The sequence below is a fragment of the Panonychus citri genome, unplaced genomic scaffold (genome assembly GCF_014898815.1).
Source record: "Panonychus citri isolate SS breed McGregor unplaced genomic scaffold, ASM1489881v1 Contig00108, whole genome shotgun sequence".
Lineage (NCBI taxonomy): Eukaryota > Metazoa > Arthropoda > Arachnida > Trombidiformes > Tetranychidae > Panonychus > Panonychus citri.
The window spans coordinates 1,258,528-1,283,727 of NW_026515513.1; the positions used below are offsets into that span (position 1 = coordinate 1,258,528).

The 25,200-nt window shown below is 32.1% G+C and overlaps 2 protein-coding genes across 2 annotated transcripts; one reads left to right on the top strand and one right to left on the bottom strand.

The window, feature by feature from the left end:
* Positions 1-173: 173 nt before the first annotated feature.
* LOC128389399 (neuropeptide CCHamide-1 receptor-like) lies at positions 174-2,645 on the bottom strand. Its single transcript, XM_053348974.1, has one exon. The coding sequence runs from the start codon at positions 2,339-2,341 to the stop codon at positions 971-973; it is 1,371 nt and encodes a 456-aa protein (XP_053204949.1). The 5' UTR covers positions 2,342-2,645; the 3' UTR covers positions 174-970.
* Positions 2,646-6,371: 3,726 nt separating this feature from the next.
* On the top strand, positions 6,372-8,728 carry LOC128389400 (uncharacterized protein DDB_G0271670-like). The gene has a single exon (XM_053348975.1). The coding sequence runs from the start codon at positions 7,347-7,349 to the stop codon at positions 8,583-8,585; it is 1,239 nt and encodes a 412-aa protein (XP_053204950.1). The 5' UTR covers positions 6,372-7,346; the 3' UTR covers positions 8,586-8,728.
* Positions 8,729-25,200: the final 16,472 nt, after the last annotated feature.

Below are 25,200 nucleotides of genomic sequence, written 5' to 3' on the forward strand. Positions count from 1 at the left end.
TTTCAATTCTTACTGTGTAAACATGTACAACTTAACTGGACATGCTACATGTCCAGTTTCAGTGTTGTAATCAAAATCTTTAAATGATTCATGGTGATGATTATGATAAGTGATTAAAACGTGATGATTAATGATAACCTATCATAATTAATATCATCGTTACCATGATGATGAACATGATGGTGATGATGATTAAGATAATATGAGAAAAGTAAACATGGCAAAGGTAAATTATCATTTATCCTGATTAATAATCATCATCAATTTGGTAGATAGATTTTACTTTTTTTTGTATTATGTTGAAATTGTTATTCATCTAATTCAATTATTTATCAATTCTTACCTGAGCAATTTACCTGATGATAATAAACTCAACTTCTAAATGATAATCAGTTGATTGTTACTTGGAAAATGATAATTCTGGTGATGGTGGTAAGTAAGTCATTGGAAATACGATAACAGAATAAATTAAGTTCCCTTTGACTGTTCAGAAGTCATGAGGAAATGTTTATTTAATTCAGTCAAGTTTCATGGTGAACTCATGGTAATCATAATATTTGTTTCATTGTATTCCAATTCAGTTAGAGTTTAAATTTCATTCATTTCTATGAAAATTATTTTCTTTCAAGTGATAGAAAAGTTTTCCATTTGTTTTTGGAACTTTTTATTTCTCTGAATTTTTTTTCTCCATCAATTTGACTCTGGAATATTTTTACAGGTAAAACATTTTATTGATTCATGAAATGAATGAATGGTCAATGGGAAAAGTTATTGGCTATAATATTAATTTACATTATTCATGTTTTTATTTTCAGGGGGTTTCATGTTAATTTACTTGAATTTTAATAAGTTACTTCTCATTAGATTTGGAAATTAAACTTTTCTTTTACATGGTAAATATTCAGCATTTCAGTAACAAGTATATATAAATGTGTGACGCTGATTTTGTGTCTATGTGATAATTTTTGGTCTAATGTTGACCTTTGGTGGTTATCGGTAGAGAGGTTGATGTTGATTCTTTGAAAGATCGTGAGCTAATTGAGTTGATGGGTCGATGAGAAGATGAATGAATTGATGAACCGATAGCATCTCTTGTGAATGAGGGATAATTTGGTGTTTTCTTAAGACAACGGAAAAGATATTTATCAAAGTGAGTTCTAAAGGAACCGGAAACGATGTAAAGGGCAACCGGATTAAGACAAGAGTTACCAAAGGCAAGGATAAAACCAACAATTCTAACATAATGCCAGAAGGGGGTTGAAGCTAAAAAGGAAATTGGATAAAAGTAAAACCATATCATGAATACATGATTAGGGAAAAAGCAGATTGCGAACAGTATTATAAAGGATAGGACAGTTTTGGCCACTTTGGTTCGAGCCTTGGTTAATCTAAGGTGTGTTTGGTTGATTCCGTTTGATGAGGTTGCTGAAAGTGAACGCTGTGTATTGGCAAGTAGATGACGAGCCATCGCCAGGTAAAAGACACTGATGATGAAAAGGGGAAGAGCATAGAGAATGATAAACTTGGTCAGCACAATGAATTTGGCGTAATTGGTTCCTAAGGAGGCTGGAAATGGATAACATATTGAGATTGTTTTCTCAGGAGTTATTGGAATTTGCATGACAAATGAATTATATGCTCCAGGGAATGCAAGGAGAGAGGCGATTGTCCAAATTGACGCGGTTATGGTCAAGGTTAACTCTTTATGTTTGGTTGAGGTGAAACGTTTTAATGGAAGGACAATTGCCATGTAACGGTCAGCAGAAAGTACGGTTAAAGAGAAAACGGTTACACCTATGGACACATCACGAACAAATTCCGATAATTTACAAAGAAATTGACCGTAAGGCCAAGAATCGAAGGAGTAAATGGTTGAAACAAAGGGTAAGGCACCGGTAATAATAAGTAGATCACCAATGGAAAGGCTTATGATGTAAGTGTTGGGAATTGTTCTCATTGATTTATTACGTAAAAAGACAAATATAATTGTACCATTTCCTATCAAGCCGATTATGAACAATATTCCAAACACGATTGGTACGATATATGTTTCAGGTCGATATTCATATGGTACATAAGTATCGTTGTCGGATAGAGTTCCGTTGAATTTTAAGTTTATTGTATCAGTTAAAATGGTTGAATTCTCGTTGTTCAATGATATGGATGATGGTGAAGATGATGATGATGATGATGATATTGTTGATAAGGAGTCGAAATTAAATTGTAATGAAGGATAACCTTGATTAGAAGATGAGTTTGAATTTAATTCGAAAAAATTAATCGAATAGTAACTTGATGAAGGTACAACTTCACTTACAATTTGGACAATTGTTTCGTTCATAATTGTTTTCAATTCTAAAAACTGATTGTTAATTTAGATTAATGATTTACTTTAATTCCGATTGATAAGCGATAACAAATTCATTGGAAACCAATTGATTGATCAATATGTTCAAACTGTTCAACCTTATTTGAGGTACATCTCATTAGAACAAGAACTTTTTGTTTCATCATCATTCTCATCAAAAAACTTTCTCCTCGAATCGAGATTAGAACTTTTCTCTTGTAGAATACCATTGGTGCCATCTATTGGTAGAAAATGTCAACTCACGAAAAGTTTATCGAACAAAAATAAAAAAAAGATTCGAGAAAAGAGATACAATAAGTAAAATTACTTATTTTTATCGATTATTAGACAAGAAACTTTTTTTGCGACAATTGATCGACTGATAAGTTCCCATAAAGATCAATATTTTCACTGATGAAAATCTTGATTTTGATTGTGCTTATTGAATTTGAGGAAATCGGTCAGTTAAACTTTCTTTAATTATTTTGTTCTAATAATTATCACCAACACCTAATTTTGTGATTTGATTCGCGTTCATGGTTGAAATAATTCTTACTAAATTAACCCTCAATCAAATTCATCGATCGCAGAATTTACGAGTAAAAAAAAGTTCTAAACACTATTTTCCTTTAGAACTTTTTTTCCTCTCTGATTTGTTTTCTTTTCTATTTTACGCCAGACTTGTGATTCCAATATGACAGCTATCAAAGTGTATTTCGAAAACGATTGGCTCGAAAGAAGAGAGGAAAAGAGAGATGATGATGATGGAAAAGAGAGAAGAAAAAAGATGATTGAAGTCTCATGAGAGTAGTAAACAATTTCTTCCATTGTTTTTTGTTCAATTCGAATCTCTGAGTTGTTAAGTTTCTCTTATTTCTCTTTTTTTTCAAACAAAAATCTTCGATTTCATTGAAACTGTTGAAAAAGACGAAGAGCAGAAAGAAGAGAGAGAGAGAGAGAGAGAGAGAGAGAGAGAGAGATGAGAATGAGAGCAAAAGAAATCGAATAGAAAACATTCAATTCGAAATAACTTGTTTGGAAACTTATGAATATCACCAAAGTGAACTGTTGATAGAATCGAAATTGAAGATCAATATTCATTACCATCTAACCGGAAAGAGAAAGAGAGAGTGAGAGAGAAAACCTTAGTCTAATTGAAAGAGAATAAAAAAATATTCGAATTCTAGTTTTCTCTCCAAAAATTTCTTCCAAATCCTCAATGAAAACTAATATTTTTCAAGGTCAATTGAATCAATGGCACATTTACAATCATTAACATCTAATATTCCATAAGCTTTATTACAACATTAAGAAAAACCAACAAAGATCTCACCCTGAATCATTTACATAATTTATCATCACCAGGTATCATCTTCCATATTCATAATATACCTTTTCAATATCAATTCTCAGTTCAATAATCTGATATTTCCTAATAGACTGATCCATTTTCATAGATTGACCATTGTATCCATGATATACTTTATTACAATACAACAGTAAACGACCTCAGTGATAATAAAACCATGTAACATGATGACCAGTTGAATTGAGTGAAACTTTTGAATGAGAATTTTAAAAAGCTCAACTTATTGTTATATTTTATATTAGCTGAATATCAACTTTCCAACTCCCACTCTCAACTTTACCCTGAAACTGTTATCAACCATAAAAGTATATTAATGTATATGACTTTTCAGAATATTGAATTTTCCCTTCATATGGATTCAGAACTTTTTTCCAATTCATTCATTCTGTTACCATGTGATATTCAACTGGATCTTATTACCAACCCTTAACCACCCCGTTCAAAGTTTCAATCCAATTGATATCAGTTTAATAATAGTTACATGTTCAAATGTTTTTTGTATTTCTTTTACTTATACAACCGATTATTACATTTTTCTTGTTGTTATTGTTCATCTTCATCATCATCATCATGATTATCATGAAATAATATATTGTTTACATGACATTATAACCACATGATTGAAGCAACATGAATGATAAACAACATTTATCATGCACTTGAAATTCAATATATTAATATAACAGAATATCAAAACAAACGAGCTTTAATAATCATAACGGTAAATATATCGAAGGTATAAAATACATAGATCCCAAGTTTAGTGAACTAAATACATGACAGGACATGAAGTTTTAATATATTAAATTGTTGAGTTAATCAGATGATAAATTGAGATGAAAATTAAACGATTTACTATTCGATTGTATATTAAAACGAAATTCAATAATTTATCAGATTATTTTCGGATCCATTTTGATGGGAGTGGATAAAAGTTGAGAGAGAGAGAGAGAGTTTATATTGCAATATTATTACATTGAATTAAGTTGGATGGGATATGTAAAGTTGGTTCCAAAGGAGAAACGAGAGTTTGAATTTTATCCTGATTGAGTAAATATTTACATGGGAATCATCAATACTCATAAAGTGTTCATAGTCATGATGAAGATCGTCATGGAACTGAAATTTACTTTTCTCTATTTATGTCTCTTTCTTTTTCTGAAGTTACTTTTTTTGTTCCATTTTATCTTACTCGATGAAAATCCAACTGTATATTTGTTCAAGTATTTTCACAAGCAAATACAAATAATAGCAAATGCAAATTCGAAATTCCGAATTTATTCCATAGGGCGCGGGAGGGTTGGGCTGATAAAGCTCAGGTGAATAATGGAAGATTAGGAAATTCATGGAAGGCTTCAGATTATGAATGAATCTGACGAGGAAGACAAGATAGAGAGAGAGAGAGAGAGAGAGAGAGAGAGAGAGAGAGAGAGAAGGAAGTGAAAAACGAGAGATGAGAGGGAAAAAGGAAATATTTTTTTCTCTACTTTGACTCGGGCAATCGAAAAGAATTTATTTTATTCTATCGATTCAGATTTTCTATCATCATGGGGACTGAACATTTGTTTACTTAATCTTCTCATCCAATTGAAGTTCACTTTACCATTTATTTAAGTTTCTTATGGAAGATTGTCAATGAGAGAGAATGTGAGATGATGATCAAGATGAAGATGAGTAAAAAAAGTTCGAAATCAGTTTGTAATTCGTGATCGTAATTCCTTAAATTCCAAGGCTTGTGACCAATTTACAAGGAGAGAAAAAACTTTACATCTCTCTCTCTCTCTCTCTCTCTCCTTAAACATCCTCAATCTCTTTCATTTTATATTCCAAGTCAGAAATTGTCAACATCACATCGATTCCATATCCAGGGTAACCATCATGAACATTATGTACAGGAAAAGAAATGAACCTTTTCTCCCTCTCATCAGAATCTAAATGTTTACATCAATTCTGTTTCATTTCATTTCATTAACTCTGAATACCTTTTTTCTCCCCTGCAAACTAATACTTGGTGCAATTGATGCAAATTTTTCAGCTTCATTGAATAATAATCCACTTCACCTGAGTTTTCATCATCATGCAAAGCACAAGAAAAAAAATTTAGCTGACAACAAGAATATTAACCCAATAATAAATATCCACCACCTAAATGTTTAATCATTTTGATCCAATTTAAAGTCAAAAGATTATCAATCTCATTAATCTTGAGAGAAACAAAATTAATCAGTGAAAATTTGGAGATATAATTTCAATCTCAATGTAAATCAATTGATAATGTTGATGATGATCAACATGAATATCATGTTTCTCTGATTATTTATTTACTGTATTACAAAATAATCCATCTGAATATTATCAGAATTTTGGTAAATATCTTTTTCCATGAAGAAAAACTCTCTCTCTCTCTCTCTCTCTCTCTCTCTCTCTCTCTCTCTCTCTCTCTCTCGTACATTTCTTTCAAATGATTATCTCACTTAATCACATTTGTAATGATCAACTTCATGAAACATGAGAAGTAAATGAATGGAAAAAAACTTTATAATAAATTTTATCATCATAATCATCATCTTATAATAATCTTAGGAGATGATGAGAGTAGCTGAAGAAAAGAAAGAAAAGTTTCAGAGGAAATCTTATTTTTTGCTGTTTCGAAAAAGAAAAGGATGAACTTCTCTATTCGAATTGAAATATTAACCTGAATATGAAAAAAAGTTCATAAGTAATTCTTTAAATTCACCATCGTCAAGTAAGAATTAGTTGATCCTCATCATTCTTAATCTTCATTATCTTGATAATCTTTTCTATTTACTCTGTTTATCTCTTTCTCTCTTTACCAGTCAATCTCTTTTCATCAGATTTACGCCATTTCTTATATTCACAAGCCTTAATTGTATCAATGGAATTCATCGTTTCATTCAGATTATCTCATTACCCATGATAAAAACAATCTACAACTTGAGAGATAAATTTTCAAATAATCAGCTGAAATCTGATATTCCAAGAATTTAACCAAGAAAGAGATCGAATAATATTTTCTTGGATAAGACCCAAAGACACACTAATCTCTTATCCCTTTTCTGTTTACTCTTCAATCCTAATCTCGTTTTCTGAACAAGTTGTTGAAAGAATCGATCAACTGAGCCAACCCTTGTATCGGTCAATCCAATAAACAGTTAACTCGAAAAACAAATTCCAAGTTAATTAGCTCCAATTGTACATCAAGTAAATTCGAATATTAATCAAATTATAATCGACGATTAACCAGAGAGAGAACAAAATCTTTACTTTTTTCGAACTTTACACTGGCGACATCTACATTTTCTTTTTCTTTTTGCACAGTCGTTGTTTCTCATTTCGAGTTTCGATAATATCTCATTCCATTTATTTTCTCATTTTATTTTCTATTCTCATGGATGCAACAACAAATTCTGTTAATAGTTATCTCTTTTCAATTTTTCTCTCGTGGTTTTAAATGTTCTTCCATCAAACTGATTGGAATTTAATTGTTCCAAACAAATTGAATCTCACCGATAACCTGAAACTCTTATTTCTTCAAGTTTTCCTCTTAATTCTCTTCAATCAATTCATCATCATCTTCTTTTCATCCAATATTATCATTATTATTCTTTCATGGTGATTATGTATCTAACCATTTTCTCTTCACTTTCTTTTTCTTCTCTCTTCTCTTCAACCTCTCCCTTTGTTTTCACCCTCACAACCGCTAATTTACAAAACTTCTACCAACATCCTGGCTCATCTTCTTCATCTTCATCTTCATCCTCATCCTCCTCATCTTCATCCTTAATCTCACCACATTCAATTCCACAACGTGCCAAATGTGACACTGCCCTGAGTATTTGTTCCCGTGATATGAGATGTGCGATGGCCTTACAAGACTATCGGACATCATGTTCCCACCTATTGAACAATAAAACTCGTACCTGTTCAGAAGCATGTAAATTGGCATTAATGTCACTCAATAGTATAACCGAAGGCTATGATTATGTTAATTGTGACTGTGGGGATAATGAATTTTGCCGGAAAGTGCGTCGTCGTACCAGTGTTTGCCATTCAAGGTACAATAATCACCATTCATCTGGTTCATCATCATCATCATTATCTCCTCATGCATCAGTATATGGAATAGATTCTGTTCCCTCATCTTCCCCAGGTAACAACAATAAATTAGGTAAAGAATCATCATCATTATCCTCATCTGGAAATCATCATCATCACCACAGGTATAAAGGTAAAGGTTTCTCATCATCAATTCCAGGAGTAATGTTATGCTCCTCAGCGGAAACCCGTTGCCGTGAGGATGAGGCCTGTTCAGAGGCCTGGGAATTTGTTCAAGTTCATTGTGAAAAAGTTTTCATGGGCACCGAGTGTACCAAAGCTTGTAACAATAGTTTAAATATCCTTTGGCGGCAAAAGGCCGCTTTTTACATGGGAAATTGTATCTGTTCAGAAAATTTACCTTCTCCCTCCTCATCATTATCATCTAGAGGTTCAACTCCTTATGTATTATCTTTACCTCCATATTCATCTTTAGGATCTTCATCTTCATCTTCATCTTCCTCTTCGTTAGCTGCAAATACTTTTAATGAGATTAACTGTAAACGTCGTAAAGCCAACATCAAACGCCTTTGTTTTGGTTATTCATCACCTTCAGCATTAAGTGGAACCGCTTCTGGGTCAAAATCAGTTCATCATAATTCCCTCCTTTCATCCTCACCAATTAATCAACTTGTTATTATATTTTCCACTCTCATCACCATTATTACCACCACAACCATTAATCTACCTGTTAATTGGATTCCCTTGTCCATATTAATGAGCTTCTATTCAATTAGTTTTCTGATAACGTGACAACATGTAAAATGAATCATTTCCTTGGATATAAACGTAAATTTTAATGAATTTTTGTGAATCAATTGATTGAAACTTTTCAAGAGAAAGAGAAGAAAAAAAATTTACTTATGTTCTGTACCATCATCATCATCATCATCATCGTCATCAAGATCTTTTCTCCCTTCATCCTTGCAACATTTTCGTCTTCATCAACATCTCCATCATCATCCATGTTGATCTCGTGTCACGTGTACCTGTCACATCCTAAGGGCAAATAATTATGTTTATCAATATGTTATTTAAGGATAGATTTAGTTCCTCCTCTTTACTCTGCCTTTTTGCTTTGTAATTTAATTTAATTTCATTCTCAATTGTATTGATTAAAAAAAATGAACCTTAAGTTAACTGTACAGCTCTAACACCATTTCCATCATTAACATTTACATCTCACTCAAATTCTCTCTCTTTCACTTCCTCTTCTCCTCCCACTCCCACTTCAACCACCTCCTTCTTATCAACCACATTGTGTAAGTGAAAGCAACAATTTGCCTCTGAAGTAAAATATGAAAACTGTAAAAAAAAACCTTCACCATAGACAAACAAGTAAATTGAGCCTCAGGGGATTTTGCAAGATGGTGTGATGATCAAAATGATGTATAGATGAAGATAAAGATGGCGAAAAAAAAGAACTTAAAAATTCAATGCAATATATATTTCAAACTAATGTCTATGAAGATGATGAGGATGATAAAGAGAGATCGAGAGAAAGAGAGAGAGAGAGAGAGAGAGAGAGTAAAAATGATTCCCTGACTCTCACCCAGTGAATGAGTTGATTGTAGTTCCCTAATGGTAAATATATAAATCTTCAATTGAGACACTCTCATTGAACCATTTGCATGGTTTATTTAAAAATTCATCATCTTTATCATCATCTCAATCTTCATCTTCATCACCATGCAACACCAATACCCATGACAGATTTATGAAACACTTTTCTTGTTGCTTTCATTTCGCATTTATCATCCTCATCATCTTTTCATCTCTATCACTTTTTTCAAAGTCACTTTATTTTCCCCCTTATAATCTAATAATAATCGGGAGAAAACCTCTTCTTGACAGTTTTGCAACTGATCATCATTTTCGTCATCATCATCCATTTGTTACACTCTATTTCAATTCTAATAGAGTCCATAAGCCATCATCATCCTCCATGGAAGATGATAATCATCATCACCATATTACATGATTTCCATTTGAGAAAATTTCTTAGAAAAAATAATAATACAATCAATCCTCAAGTGAGAATCATTTTCTTTCATCAACTTTTCTTCATCATTACCAATTGTCAATGAAAGATTTGGATGATTGGATGATGAAGATGAGAATAAAAAATAATAATTCACTATTAAGATGATGAAGATTATCTGTTTAGATTTGGAGGAGAAGAGAGAAAAAAATTCTGACAGTTATCCCATTCACTGAATCATTACATTGAAGTTCTTGTATTGTATCATCTTCATCATCATGTTGTTCGGTGATAAAAAATAGAAGAAGAAGATGAAGATGAAGAGAAGAGAAAGAGGAAAAGAAAGGATGATGATAAGGAAGATAATTTGATATATGGGGTCAAGTTATTTTTCCTGTTTCCTGGTGAAACAAAAGGTAATATCGATTTCAATTTCCAATAGAAAATAACGGTAAATCCAACGAGAGATTGTCTCCTTAATGGACCATTCAATTTCATCTATTTTCAAAAATCGAATGAATTTTATCCGAACTGACCATTACCATCATCTTGTCACTCTATCATTGTAAAATCAAATGAATTAACAATGAGCTCACACTTTCATCATCATCACAATCATCATTGAATTAACATATCAATGAATCAGTTGGAATTGTATCAGAAAAAACAACAAGGTCATGGTTGAATTTCATCTCATGAAAGTTTCAGAGTCTCCTGATCTTGAAATAATCAAGACTCACGTGTTTCCATCAATAAGATTGACTTGGTAATAAATGGAAACATCCTCTGGTCATCTTTATCTTTCTCATCAACAAAGAGTTTCTTTCTTCAGAGTTTTTCCTTTTTCTTTTCACCCTGAAAAAAAACATCAAACAGCAGGAAACTTACATCATCTTCATCATCAACAGAGAAACTATCACAAAGTTTGTAGTTATTTTCAAGTATCTAAAATAAACTTGAAGGTAGAAACTTTTTTCCTCTCTTCCTTTTGAATGAAACAAGATGAAAATCTCTTGAAAGGACTTTAAACTTTGAATTTCCTGAGATTGAAATAGAACTGACCATGTGAAAATGAGAGAGATAGAAATCGATGATAAATGATGATATTTGCGAAAATGCATGAAAATCATTGCTCATCTATTTAAGAGAAACAAAGGTGAAAGTGATTGTTATTTCTTTGGAAGAAAAACTTTTTTATTCTAATCTTGAATAATCAAACTTATTGATGGTAATGACTATCATAAGAGCAGAGAGAGAGAGAGAGAGAGAGAGAGAATGATGTAATCTGTGATAAACAGGGAAATAAACATCACTCCCTGAGATGAAGAGGTAAAGGATGAGAGTGGAAGAGAAAATGATCTGTCTATTCCTCGTGTTACCAGAAAATAAAAGGAAAAGATTTGCGGTTCTCCCACTCCCACTTCCATTTCCATCCCTCTGTCTAGCTTTTCATCATCTTCCTCTCTCGCACACAATAAATAGAGAGAGAGAGAGATGATGATGAAGATGATCAAAACAAGATCATTACCTCAACCAATCCACAAAAAGAAGATGAAACAAAAAAATCTTCTATTAATGTTTCCAATCGCGTTTTAGATTGAATATCGACCATTGAACATTATCTTATCCGAATAATATTATTAATACAACTTTTTTGTCGATGTTCATCTAACTGTTCACTTCTCACCCCACCTTTATATACCCACCCAGGCACATGATGTGCGTGTGATCTTATAATATCCGGATGAATGGTGTTGCTACCATTAGGACATTCTAATGATTACAAGAGGGAGAAAAGAGAGAGAGAAAGAAGAGAAAAAATCAACTATCGATTACTCCAAGTTATCTCATTTTTGTCTTCTACTCTATTTTCATCTCTCTCTTTCTCTCCATCACCCTTACTGTTGATCATCGGCCCGATTTGAATATAATCTGTGTACAAGTTTCCAATTGAATGACCGGTTGTCATAAATATGTCACCTTAATCCCATTTTCAGATGATATTTGATATAATAAACATAATAAACCATAGACACCAATGTAAAAATGTATTTGCCTTAATATCCTTCCTAATATTTATAAAAACCAATGCAGATCCTTTTATCTCATTCATCCAATCAAATTATTATAAACAGAGTTACTCCATTTTGTTTATTCATAAAATAAACATAATCAACAATCAATGATACTCATACAACAGCGACACACACACACAGATACACTCATACTCACATAGATACACGCACTTATCAATTGACAGATACATGAATGAGATAACATTGACTCCTCTTCCGTCACCCACTTCCCACCGTCTAAAGTCATAGATGATTATGATTACATGCATATATATATATATAGATGATGGTGATGATTATGATGATAATGAGTTCTAATGATTATACTGTATATAAATACGTTGCTAATGATTTTGATGATTAGCAAAAAGATAATGATGTTAATGATGATAATGAGAATCCTCGATTACTTTACATGTATAGATTTTAACTTAAGATCTTTTTTGGCTTAAATTTTGTATTTTTTTTTCCTTTCACCTTCCGCCCCTGAAAAAAGATACACCATCATTAATACACAATATATTTGCCTCTTTATTGAAGCAATAATCTCATCATTCATCCTGCTAAGAAGATTTATCATCATTATTAGTAAACAATAACTTTATCATGATTATCATGATTAATATCAACAACCTTAAGTGTAATCAAGCAAATTTAATGTATCATAAGCACACAAACACACTTATGTTATATGAAAAACGTATTGTAATTACACCCTAACTAGATGATAATAATAGTGTTAATAAATGTAAATTGTTAACTTAATTACTATCTCATGTCTAACTTTGTGAGTACTTTATTGTTACAAAAATATATTCAATAACATAAGATGATAATTAAATGAAATGATGATGAGTAGGATCCATTTTGATTAAGGGTTAGCTGGTAAATTTGGTTAATCAATCAATTACCATTTGGATTCAATCAATTTTCAAGGGGTTGATATGCAAATTAATTTATAAGCTATTGTAACTTGAACATTCATTAACTTTATTTTATTTATTTTTCATGATAAACTAAATGATAATGTCACATAAATTGAGAAGACAGAAAGAGAGAGACTATGGGAAGATGATTTTGTAAGCTGAATCCTCATAAACAGAATGAAGATCAAGATATGAGGTTGAGGGAAAATGGATGATTGGAGGAAGGAGGAAATAAGGTAAGGTGGGTAGGTTGGGAATCTACCAAAAGATGTAATAAAATAACAAGATAATAAAATTTTTTCTGGATACTCAGCATTTGGAAGAGACAAAGAATGGTATTGATGATGATAGTTGATGAGGGTATGATGAGCAATAGATATTTGAAGTAATTTAATGTTGAAATCATCATCATCATCGTCTACATTTTCCTAATCATAGTACTTATCATTTGTATCTTTGCATCTCTCTCTCTCTCTCTCTCTCTCTCTCTCTCTCTCTCTCTCTCTCTCTCTCTCAAAAATACAATAAAAGGAGTTTTACCATCACTCATCATCCATTTTCTATCTCTCATCATCATTATCTTATCTTTCTCATCCATTGCTCGATTTCCATCTTACCTGAGTATCTTTGCTCATGACTACACATAACATCAGACACCCAAACATTGAAGACAAATAGTTCAGCCGAGAAAAACCAAGAAAGAGAGTGAGTGAGTGAGTGAGTGAAAGAGGAGATAAGAGAAGAGAAAAGAGAGAGGTAGGGAGAGAGGGAGCTCGAAAACACCGTTATTATTATTACCCTGTTTGTGCAAATAAGTGCAATTGAATTTCAAGTACTCATGAGTGTGAACCTACATCACTTAACCAGGTAAAAATGATAAAGATGATTTGAAAAAAATAACGGTAAAAAACTCTGTAAATCAAGTTGATCCTTTACCTTTTTGTACTCTTGCCATTTTAATCATTTAAACACTTACTAGACTGTTATTTTTTTCATCTTTCTTCATCTTTTTTTTCATCTTCGAACTAAAAAAATGAATTTCCACCCTGAATAACTCAGTCCTCATTTCCTGAGCATCTTTCCTTCATTATCATCTCTCCCCACTCTCACTCAAAAATATCTTTTGTTATTTTATCTATTATCATGTTATTCAATTTTTTCTTCCATGCTTTTGAATTCTAATCATCTTTTTTTTCATTATCATGTTATTTTTACCGTTACTTTTGATTCATCATCATGTTAGTGATAATAAAACAACTTTCGAAATCTATTCAACCCTTTTCTTTCTGCTACACTATTGCAACTTGAAAGAAATTTCAATTTTATCGCAATTCGAAATCAGTTTACTTCCTTGTCGTTGCCGATATATGATTTCCACTCCCATTGCTACATTTATCTCTCATTGTTACCTGGTTCATGCTTTGGTGGAATAGGAAGAGTTGAGGGTGGGAAAAGATTGCTCAATTTTAAAGAGAAAAATACAAAAAAATCAATTGACTTTACATTTTTAATTTCCTTTTGAGAGAGAGAAAAATTTTCTTTTCCAGCATTTAAACACAATCATTCACATCATCTTCATCTTTTTCATATTAAACTAAAAGTTAGATAACTATGAACATGAAAAATTCAGACACTCTGAGGTTAGTGTTCATGAAGGAGAACACAAATTGTGTCAAGATTGCGTTTTAATTTAATTCACTCTCCACACTTTTAAGCTTCAGGGACCATAAATCTTGAGGGAGAGAGATGATGTATATGAAGATGGGAGAATGATGTAAACAATAAAGGTGGAGGTGGGAGGAGAAGTAGGAGGAAAAGAAGTGGTTTGTAAAGTTTTACGAAGTAAAAGTGTTCGATTTAAAAATAATTTATCAATAAGCCTTATAATGGGAACCCAACCCAAAAATTACGAGAGAGAACTGAACTTTCCTGAGCAATATCCTTGATGTTTATTAAAATAAATGAGAATAAACTTTAAATGATGATGAGATTGGAAAAGATACTGATGATGATGATTATCTTCATCAATGTAGAATATTAGTTTGTCTATTTGATTGTGAATTTTCAATTGTTTGCGATTGTGTTTATCTCTCTCTCTCTCTCTCTCTCTTCCTCTCTTTCTCTCCCCTGGCTACTCTTCCATAGGGTGAAATATATTATTTGGGGAAAATGGATAAAGGATGAAAATTGAATTACATGTAATCTTCTGGTGGATTTACTTTGTGCCCAGAAGAGTTGATCAAGTATTATAATTGAAGCAGTTTTCAGAGTATAGACATGGAAAAGCTATTGACCAATTGACCATTTTCTTTCAAACCAAATAGTGACCAATGCATGCAATCAACAATTGTACACATTTGTTTGCTTGTTGTCTTTGCAAATAGAGTAAATAATGTAGATGTTGTTTCAGTTTTGTATTTATACTGAATCTCTGATAATAATAAACAACATAATCAACAGAAGCAACAAAGCAAAAATAAACTTTGATGCTGTTTTGTCAATCATCAGAATAGATTGCAGAGCATATAGCCTGAGGGTATGCAAAGGAAGTTCATTGTGTGTATATTATGAGCTTTCACTTTCTTAATGGATCTCGATAAGCTGAAGCTAATCGAGTGCAAGATTAAACTCTCTCTCTCTTTCTCTCGCCTTTAAACCTGGAATCATGGCTTCAACATCATTAATCATGTTGTTATATTGAAAACAACATGGTAAATGTTAGTTCTGTGAAGATGCATGGTGATCATTATTATTATCATCATCGACAGGTTCTCATGAACTTTTATTCGAAATTTTTCCTTAATACTTTTTTCTACTTCTATCTCTACTTCTCTTTCGCTCCTTTTCTGTTGATGGAGAGAAGAAATCGAAAGGTAAAAGCTTAAGGAAAGTTCAGTTAACTTGAGACTTTTATTCAGATGAGAGAAGCAAAAATCATCATCTTAATATTAGTAATGATCATGATGATGATAATAGTAAAAAAAGAGAATGAGTCTTCCATCAAGAAGAAAGATTGGGATGAGGGGAAAAAATTTCTCTTCGTACATTTATCATATTAGATTCAGTTGGAGAAAATCGTAGATAGTCACGTGAGATATTTATAAAGGAAGAGAATATAAGAGAGAGGTGGAGATGATAAAGTGAGAGTAAGAGAGAAAAGGTGAAAAAAGATAAGTTGATGAGAGCAAGAATAAAATTCAGAGACTGAGTATATGAGGATGAAGATGATGATGAGTCTTAAAATAGATGAGCTTAAGCAGATTGCAAAATGCTTTACCGGTCGAGAGGAAAAAAAGATGACAGGGGAAGATGATGAAAAAGAAAGAGATAGACTTATGATGATGATGATGATGAAAAAAGGAAGAAAGGTTGACGATAGCAATCTCAGTGAACCATTCAAGAAAAAAGAGGAGGTATAAAAATGGGAAGATGATGAAGATGATAGAGTAGGAGGAAAGAGAGATTGAGAGAAAGTGAAAGATAAATTTTCCCTCTGTGAGACCATTGAAACGAATTGAATCGAATTGAATTGTCAACCAAGCACGTCCCACAACAATTAATAGGTGTCATACAAATTTATCTTTGGGACACGAAACAGCAAGACAATGGTCAGCCATTGATTCATTTGGATTCATTTACTATTCAGTGCAAGATATAAAACTTTGAATCTTCCTCTTCCCCTCTCTCTCTCTCTCTCTCCTCTTAAATGATTGAGCAAAATCATTGTACCGAGAGAAAGAGGAAAGCTTGAAAAATTGAGTATCGACAGAATCAAGAATCATCATAATGATCAAAAAAAGTATCTAATTCAAAGGAAACAAAAGTTCACATTCTCAGAGTATAAATACTCTGATAACATTTACTTGGTGTTCAAAATATTAAACACAGATCTTTATGTCTCTCTCTTTCTTTATACAAACTTCATGTATTTCCATTTCGATTCCAGAACAATGGGAAAAAATATCATTACAAAGATCATAATATCACCATTTAGCATCATGATTAACTAAATGCATTTTATATGAAGAAAATGAAATTTCAACTATTTACTTGAATAGAGTTTAGTTTGACAGTTTCAAATCAATTTATCTTTGTTGTTTTCAGTTCTAAATTCTGATTATGATTCTGATTGTTTTTGGCTCTTTATAATATCAATATTTTCAAACTGTAGTAAAATTATTTATTATTTTAATATTAGTTAATTTGCGAATTTATTTCAACAATTATCACCACTGACCAGGATCAACAAATTTATAAACTCTATGAAATGATTAAGGTTCAATCTCTCTAAACTGAATAATTATTTCCTGTGGAAATGAGCAGAATTTTTAAAAGAAAAGAATATTCTTTCGAAAAATGAACAATTTTTCAGATGAATAATCTCGACTTTTCCTGTAAATTGTGACTTCATTCAATCTAAATTAATTAATTTCATTACCGAGTCAATAGAAAATTCTAAATGCTACTTTTTGTGCTAAAAATTATACTTATCATTCACCTCGTCAAGTGATCAAATTTATTAAAGTTTATTGATCTTCATGATGGTTTGATTCATTATAAGAATTTTGGTTAAAACGGAAATAGAAACAATTGAGAGTTAATGAGTTATTTAATGACCGGAACTGCTAAGATTGAGATAGTGAATTGCATGAATATGATTTTCCAATACAAAATAACAAAATATTAATGTTAATAATAATCTGTATTCAGTTTTGATCATGGAAACGATTATTATCCTCATGCTATCATGGTTAGTTATCTGTGCATGATACAAAGTCTAAAGTTAGGGTTAAGTTGAGGTATCAACCATTGAACGGAAGTTACAAGTCAATCAGAAGTAAAGGGAAACAGGGCATCCGGAAGTGAGATTGAAGGTTTACTGCTATTTTATCTCGGAAATTTTTTCCTCTTTGACTAATGTTATATTTTCTATTAATGATAACGATGATGATAATGATCATGATGGTAATGATAATCTATTGCAATAGACTGGGAGGAGCTATTTAGGGGGTTGCTCTAGTTCACTTTAAGGAGAGTGATGCATTTCATTCGGCTAAAATCTATGTCGATTTGAATTTATGTTATCTACTATACACGTTTTGTAAATTACTTTGTATACTAGCTGTTAAACAAAGAATTAAATAGTATGACTTATGACGAAACTTTAATTGAAGCCAGTGGATTGGGCTTGAGAAATAATACGGACCATTTTTATTCTGGCCTGCCACAACCCGATGGTTGTCGAGAAAACTGGCCTGAAAGATTGCGATCAAGGACAGTCGTGGATCATAGTAGTGTGAAAAAGGAAATGTTATTTGTAAATATGCAATCAACATCTACGAGTCGTCGATAAATGATTTATGTGAGCTACCGACCGTGACGTTGGATATTGTGAGAGTGGGTGCATTGCAAGAAATTTTTTTGACTACTAACAAAGCAGAAATCTTATGCTAGAGACCGTTAGATTCGGCTATGAACGAGGGTATTTATCATAAGTCAAGAAAAACTATTCACTGGACTATAAGCATGCTAGAAATCGTGTGCTAGAGACCGTGAGATCTGAATATGCACAAGCATATCAATCGCACGTGAATAGGAACCCTTTGATTGACTATTGAAAAAGCAGAAATCGTATGCTAGAGTCCGTGAGATTCTGTTATGCACAAGGGTGCCAATCGTACATGAAGAAAAACTTTTTGCAGAATTTTTTGGTTTAAACACCCCAAACCACGTGAAGGTAAATTCTATCTTGGAGAATATGGTTATATACAATGAAGTTTTAAATAATTATTTACAATGGTAACGATTCAATTTTTTTGTATTTTTCAAAATTTTGTAGTTATTTTTGCGTTTTTGAGATGATGAAAATGATATTTACAATGAGGATGATTCAATTTTTTTGTATTTTTGACAATTTTGTTGTTTTTTGATCTTTTTTGAAGATGCATATATTTACAATGAGAATATTTATGATTATGTAGGATTATATACATATATATTATATATGATTAGCTCATTCTGTGACACATTAGGTTTTGTACCACTGCTTCATCAACCAAGTTTATTTTTTCGCTTGTTCGAGCAGATCGTGGTCGACCTGTTCGTCCTTCATCATCATCATGGAGAGAGAATGTTCTTTCAAACTTCTCGACGACTCTGAAAAGAATAATCAATTAAAATCTGGAAAGCCAGTAGAAAAACGCACTTACCTTGATACGGTTTTCCTGTAAGGTTTTTTGGCTAATCCAAAGGCTGTACCAAACTTTCTAAGCGTTTCCGCAGCTGAATTACCAGTTTGGTAATAAGTTTTAACAATAAACAATCGCTCATCGAGTGTTAAGCTCATTTTCAGGTCAAAATGAAAAATTCACAAAAATAGCAAAAAACAAAACCTTTGTATGCTTTAACAACGTGACAGAAATGATCTACAAAAAATTCGCCTTAGCGGCAAAGTTATCGTTAAAAAAAGTTGGGGCGTCACTTTTGAATAACCCAGTATATGAGGGTGATTATGATATATGAATATATAAAAAATTTACAATTTACTGTTCTAAGCAGAAGGAAAGTTCTTTTCTTCCTGCTGGAGAGCGATCGGCTTGAATAGCCTCTAACCGATTGTTTATTATTTTTTATTTGTTTTTATGAATCTTAAGGAACAAGTTGATCGTAAGATCCGTGGATATGAGCAATACAATCTGTATAAGCTCATAAGGAAACTTGCATGAGTTCGGTGATATTCTTTAAGCCCATGATCTTTCAGATATTTTAACACATCATCAACGTTATCAGATAGATCCTTTATCTGTTTTAGGTTTTTTCCTATACATATAATACTTCAACATATTGCGCCAAAACTGTTTTATTTTTATTCGAGAGCCACTATCGTATTAATTCCCTCATTTACATCAGAGATTGAAATATCGTCTATCTCCTCAATCACTGATGTAAAAACAGTTTCATCAACTACAGAGGCTCTGAATTTTCCCCATATTGCATCTTCCCGTCTCTGCGTTTCAGCCAGCCTGTCTTGAATTTCTCTTTCACCCTGCTCCGCATCCGCACTCGCTCCACCCTGAATAGCTACCCTCTTCCTCCTGTTGATCTTCTCCATCCTCAATTCTTTCCTCACGCCCTGAAGTTGATAGAGCATTTTCATCAAGTTCTCTCTCACCAGCCTCGCTTTCCCTTTCTTCAATGAGCTCATCTTCTCTCATCCTCTTTTTCCCCATATCCTGATAAATCAGACAATATAGATCCAAATAGCTTATTATATTTTTCTATTTCAATTTTCCTACTATTTTTTAATTGTCAAGCCACCGTTTGGCCGGATATGTGTAATCACTTTGATAAACCGATTCTTTCTGACGATAAAGAAGATTCTGAAAATTTTCTTCTCCAAGAAAAAGTTGTCTGTAATCTAATTTTTGACAATACGCGTCACTCATGTTTATCTGTAACCAAAATGATAGAGTTACTATTATTTAGATGATTGTTGTCTTAATCACTCTCTCTTTCACTCTTTTTTGTCAAGCAAAAGCAACACATTGGCTCTTCACTCGCAGATATGCGAAGTTTGATAGTTTGAGACTCTCGCTAGTGTTTTGTTTAAGAATTGAAATCTATTGTTTTCGTGTCTTAGCAACTGGGTGTAAGGTCTTTACGACTTCAACTATAGACAAACTAATTGTGGATTATTTAACTATTACTCTACAATAATGCTGCAAAAGAATGGAACAAATTAAAATTATTAATACTAACGTACTAATTGGCACAATTTATAAATCTACATTATGAGGTTAAAACAGAAAAATATTGACAAGCAAATTGATTTGAAATCACCCAAAAGAACATTAAATTAAAGAGAAAAATTTCGATTGCTCAAAAAAATTGATAATCGATCTATATTTCGAATACAAATAAAATTTTAACTTACCAAATCGGGAATGGCTTTCCACAATATTAACTTTTTGCTGGCTACGTTTATGAAACACAAAATTGAACTATTAAGATGGAGATATAGTGAAATGTTGACTGGAAAATTAAGGCAAACTTCCTGATTGATCGTTGACAGAATTTGTTGTCGAGGTTGATTGGATTTGTGATGGGCTGTAATGTTAACTTTTTGCTGTCTACTGTTGACGGAATCACAATTAGACTATTAAGATGGTGATATAGTGAAATGTTGAATGGACAATTAAGGCAAACTCTTTCTTTGACTAAAACAATTGCAATTGCAACAATAGCTTTTGCCAATAACTTTACCACATCAAATGATATATTAAACTAAACTCGAAACAGTTTTAATTTGAACTAAAACAAAAGTCGTCTATGGTAATATCTTGAATTTTATTATCTAAACCATTTATCTATTAATTGTCTATGCATTGTTCCAATTAACATCAAAACAATAAAGATACATAGATAATAGCGAACAATTACAAAGGTCCTCAAGGAAAATTCTCTTCATTGTTTTTAGCCTCGTTTGGTTAACAATAAGACAATAAGATGAGAAAGAAATTTGTTTTTCTACAGGGCTATTCAGCTATTTTTACCGATGTTTTTTCGATTTTCTCAGCAACTATTAGGACTATAGACATGAGACTTGAGTTATATGAGTTTGAGCGATACGCAATTGTCATATTGAAAGATCAAGGTCATTCAAAATCATTTCGTTTTTAAGCTTCTTAGCATATCCGAAGGTATCTGAAGAATTTTGACCTTGAAAAAGGTCAAATTTTCATTTTCAACTTAAACTCCATAAAGACCATCAATAATTTTTTTCAATTATTTTTTAAAGACCCTTAGGCGAAGCAGCTTTTTCAGTACCCTAAGGGCGGTCAGCAAAATCCAACTCTTCCGCCTCGTGGTGCTGACTGGTTAGTGCTAACAGAGCTCTGATAAATTCAATGAATGTAACTGAAAATTAATGAAATGAATGGATAAATTTAACAAAAACTTGAATATCTCAGAAGTTATTGAATCGCAAGACTTGAAAATGAAAATTTGACCTTTTTCAAGGTCAAAATTCTTCAGATACCTTCGGATATGCTAAGCTTAAAACGAAATGATTTTGAATGACCTTGATCTTTCAATATGACAATTGCGTATCGCTCAAACTCATATAACTCAAGTCTCATGTCTATAGTCTAATAGTTGCTGAGAAAATCGAAAACATCGGTAAAAATAGCTGAATAGCCCTGTGTTGTTATAGCTTTCAGTTTGTTAACAAAATTCGATTATCTAAGCAATTATTTTTTAATTGTCCATGCATTGTTCTAATTAACATCGTAACCAATTAAGATACAGCAATAAATTTGTTTTTCATCTTATTGTTTTATTGTTAACTAACTAAAACAAAAAACAATAGAAAAATTTCCTTGAGGCTCCTTGTCATTGTTTGCTATTATCAATTTATTTTAATTGTTAAGAATGTTAACTAGAACAATAGACAATGAAAAGATAATTGTTCAGATAATCAAATTCGAAATATTATCATAGGAAACTTTTGTTTTGGTACAACTTAAAACTCTTTTAAGATTAATTTAACTTATCATCTAATGTTTGAAAGCTAACAAAAAGTCCCAAATCAACCGATAAACTAAAAAGCTACAAAGTTTCTTCCAATTCTCCATCGTATTTTTATATCTTGTTAACCTGTTTTACACAATAATTTACAAACAGTCATTTTACGTAATTATTACGTTTTCATAAATATTCCACAAGCTGAATTGTGGCCATTGTGGTGGAAAACCTTCAATATCGTTAATTATAATAAAACTCTGGATTCGGTGAGTAATTTGATTGATCGAATTTCCTTGCGCTTCACAGTTACAATCCTCATCATTAGATTCAGCAAGATCAACAAGATAATCTAAATTAGTTTGTCTATAGTTATTTAAACATTATAATCAGGTAATAAGACACAAAAACACTGAATTTTAATTCTTAAACAAAACAGAGACAAAAAAGCCAGAGTCTATCAAAACCCACGTATCTGCGAGTGAAGAGCCAATGTGACGTTTCCGCTTGACAAAGCGGAGCGGCTTGAATCTCACCCGAAGGATTTATCTCTTGTTGAGACTCTGAAGATGGACTTTGTGGTTGCTGCTCTAATCACACAATCTCTGTTCGAGGTGCACGTTTCCGAGAACTAGCTCGTTTCCTTTTCTGTTTCCTTATTATTGGAAGAGTATTCCTGGCAAGTCCTTGAGTACCAACACCATCCTCACCACCACCAGACTCTTGATTCCCCTGCTGATTCTCCCGTCGAATTCTAATTTGTTCAGCAGCCTCCGAAGTATCTACACTTCCCGATCAGTAATACTAGAATAGTCTTGGTCCTCCTCAATCTCATCTAGTGGAGTTTCATCCCTTCCTAAAATCGTGAAACAAGCACTATACCTTGTAGTGACTCTCTCTCCATTCTCTAAAAAAGCACCAAGGTTTGGAATATTTCCTGAAGCGGGATACTGACGTCTTTCCTGTGGAGTACAAGCTAAATTAGTAAAACGGAAAGAATAAAAACGAATGAGTTAATACTAAACAAAACAAAACAAGCATAAAATACTCAAACACTTTAAAAAAGAAAAACTGAGAAGTACTGAGAAGTTTACTTACATTTAGTAAAAAGACCCAAGATGATACAACAAATAAGAATTAACTTAAACAACATTTTTTTTAAATCGATGAATAATTTTCTTAGTGAAATCAAAGTGAAATTAGGAACAAAACCAACGTGAAATAATGTCATTCACATAGGAAATACTTAATTGAGCGAAAATGGCTAACAACAACATCCGTTCCATACTATTATGCTGCCCCCTGTCCTGACTAAGCAAAACCATTTCCGCCAATTTTGAATACCAACAATAGAATTATATATACAGCATTCCATATAAGTAACTTCCGTTTAAGATCCGAAAGGAAATTCATTTTTCCATATAAAAACAGTTGCTCATCAATCACATTAGCCATTTAACCTGAATCTAAAATCCAGTTAACATCAATCAGTTCAACTTTAACATCAATTTTACATCAAATCATATTCATTCGTGATCATCTCCATTTAATATAATCATTAACTCAGTTTTCGTTCATTCCTAAGACCAAAGCAATTCACCATGAGTCTCAGTAAAATGTCAGTATAATGCTCCTATTCACCGATCAATATCAACAAAAAGTTAGTTGGAAGCTAACGAAGTCCCGACACTTCAATGGCCTGCACTTTCCCCTGATCTAAATCCAATTGAGAACCTATGGGGTTGGTTAGTACGAAAGGTTTATGCTTGTGGTCATCAATATTCATCGCAATCGGAACTCAAATCAGCGATAATTAAATGTTGGGCTGAAATTCCTAACACGCTACTAATTAGTCTTGTAACTTCGATGAAAGATCGTATGTTGAAAGTACTCGAAGCTAAAGGAGGGCCTATTGACTATTAATCGAAATAATTAATATTTTCGAACCGAAACTTAAACTTTTGTCGTTTATTTTTTCATTGATATTGATGCTTTTGAACGTATCTGATTGTGATCTTAACTCAAAACTAATTCAATTCTTAGTTTCTAAGTGTTTCGCTTTTCGTATAAGAATAATTCGAAACTTTAATTATGATCCATTCGAAAATTAGATCCAATTTTAATCGATTCCTAAACTTATGTCGCGCACTGTAGTTTTCCTTTGTTTTTTTGAGTTACAATCAATTATGAATGAGTAGCCGAAAGTCTCAAATAAACAATAAATAAACTATTGAAATTAAGTTGACTGATTATTGGATCTTATTTAATTTAATCATGTAGTTAATTGATGAGCAATTGAATCAAATACTCTGCTGTGAATAACGAAATGAAATTCAGAACTTTTATTAATCTAATCCCCGAAGAAGTAAAATAGAGGAATACTTTTATTAGAAGAACTCTTCTGTAGACTCCTGAGTAAATTTTATCCCAGGGAAAGTTCTATCATAATGGAAATCATCGTAACATAAATTGGAAGAAACAAGACAGAATATTAATTCCAATTAAATGTCTGTTCAAATGAATTCAGAAGATGATACATTAGAAGGCTATAGATTAATTCCAATACGATGCAGAGATAGAAAAAATTTCAGAAAAAATTGGAAGATGATAAAATAATGGAAAGACAGTGTTCCACCTCCTATCCTCCAACCCTTTCAATGTTAGCAATGATAACCCTTTATTTCTACAGATAAAATATTACTCATTATCATAACTTCTGTGATAATTTCGAATGAAAAGATTTCTTCTCAAATGGTAACTTTTGACTGTGAATCTTTTTTCATACCATTTTCCCCATCTCTTCATTAGTCTCCTCTCACATCCACCATGATAAAAGTTATGCAACTGACGAAAATGTACAAGCAACA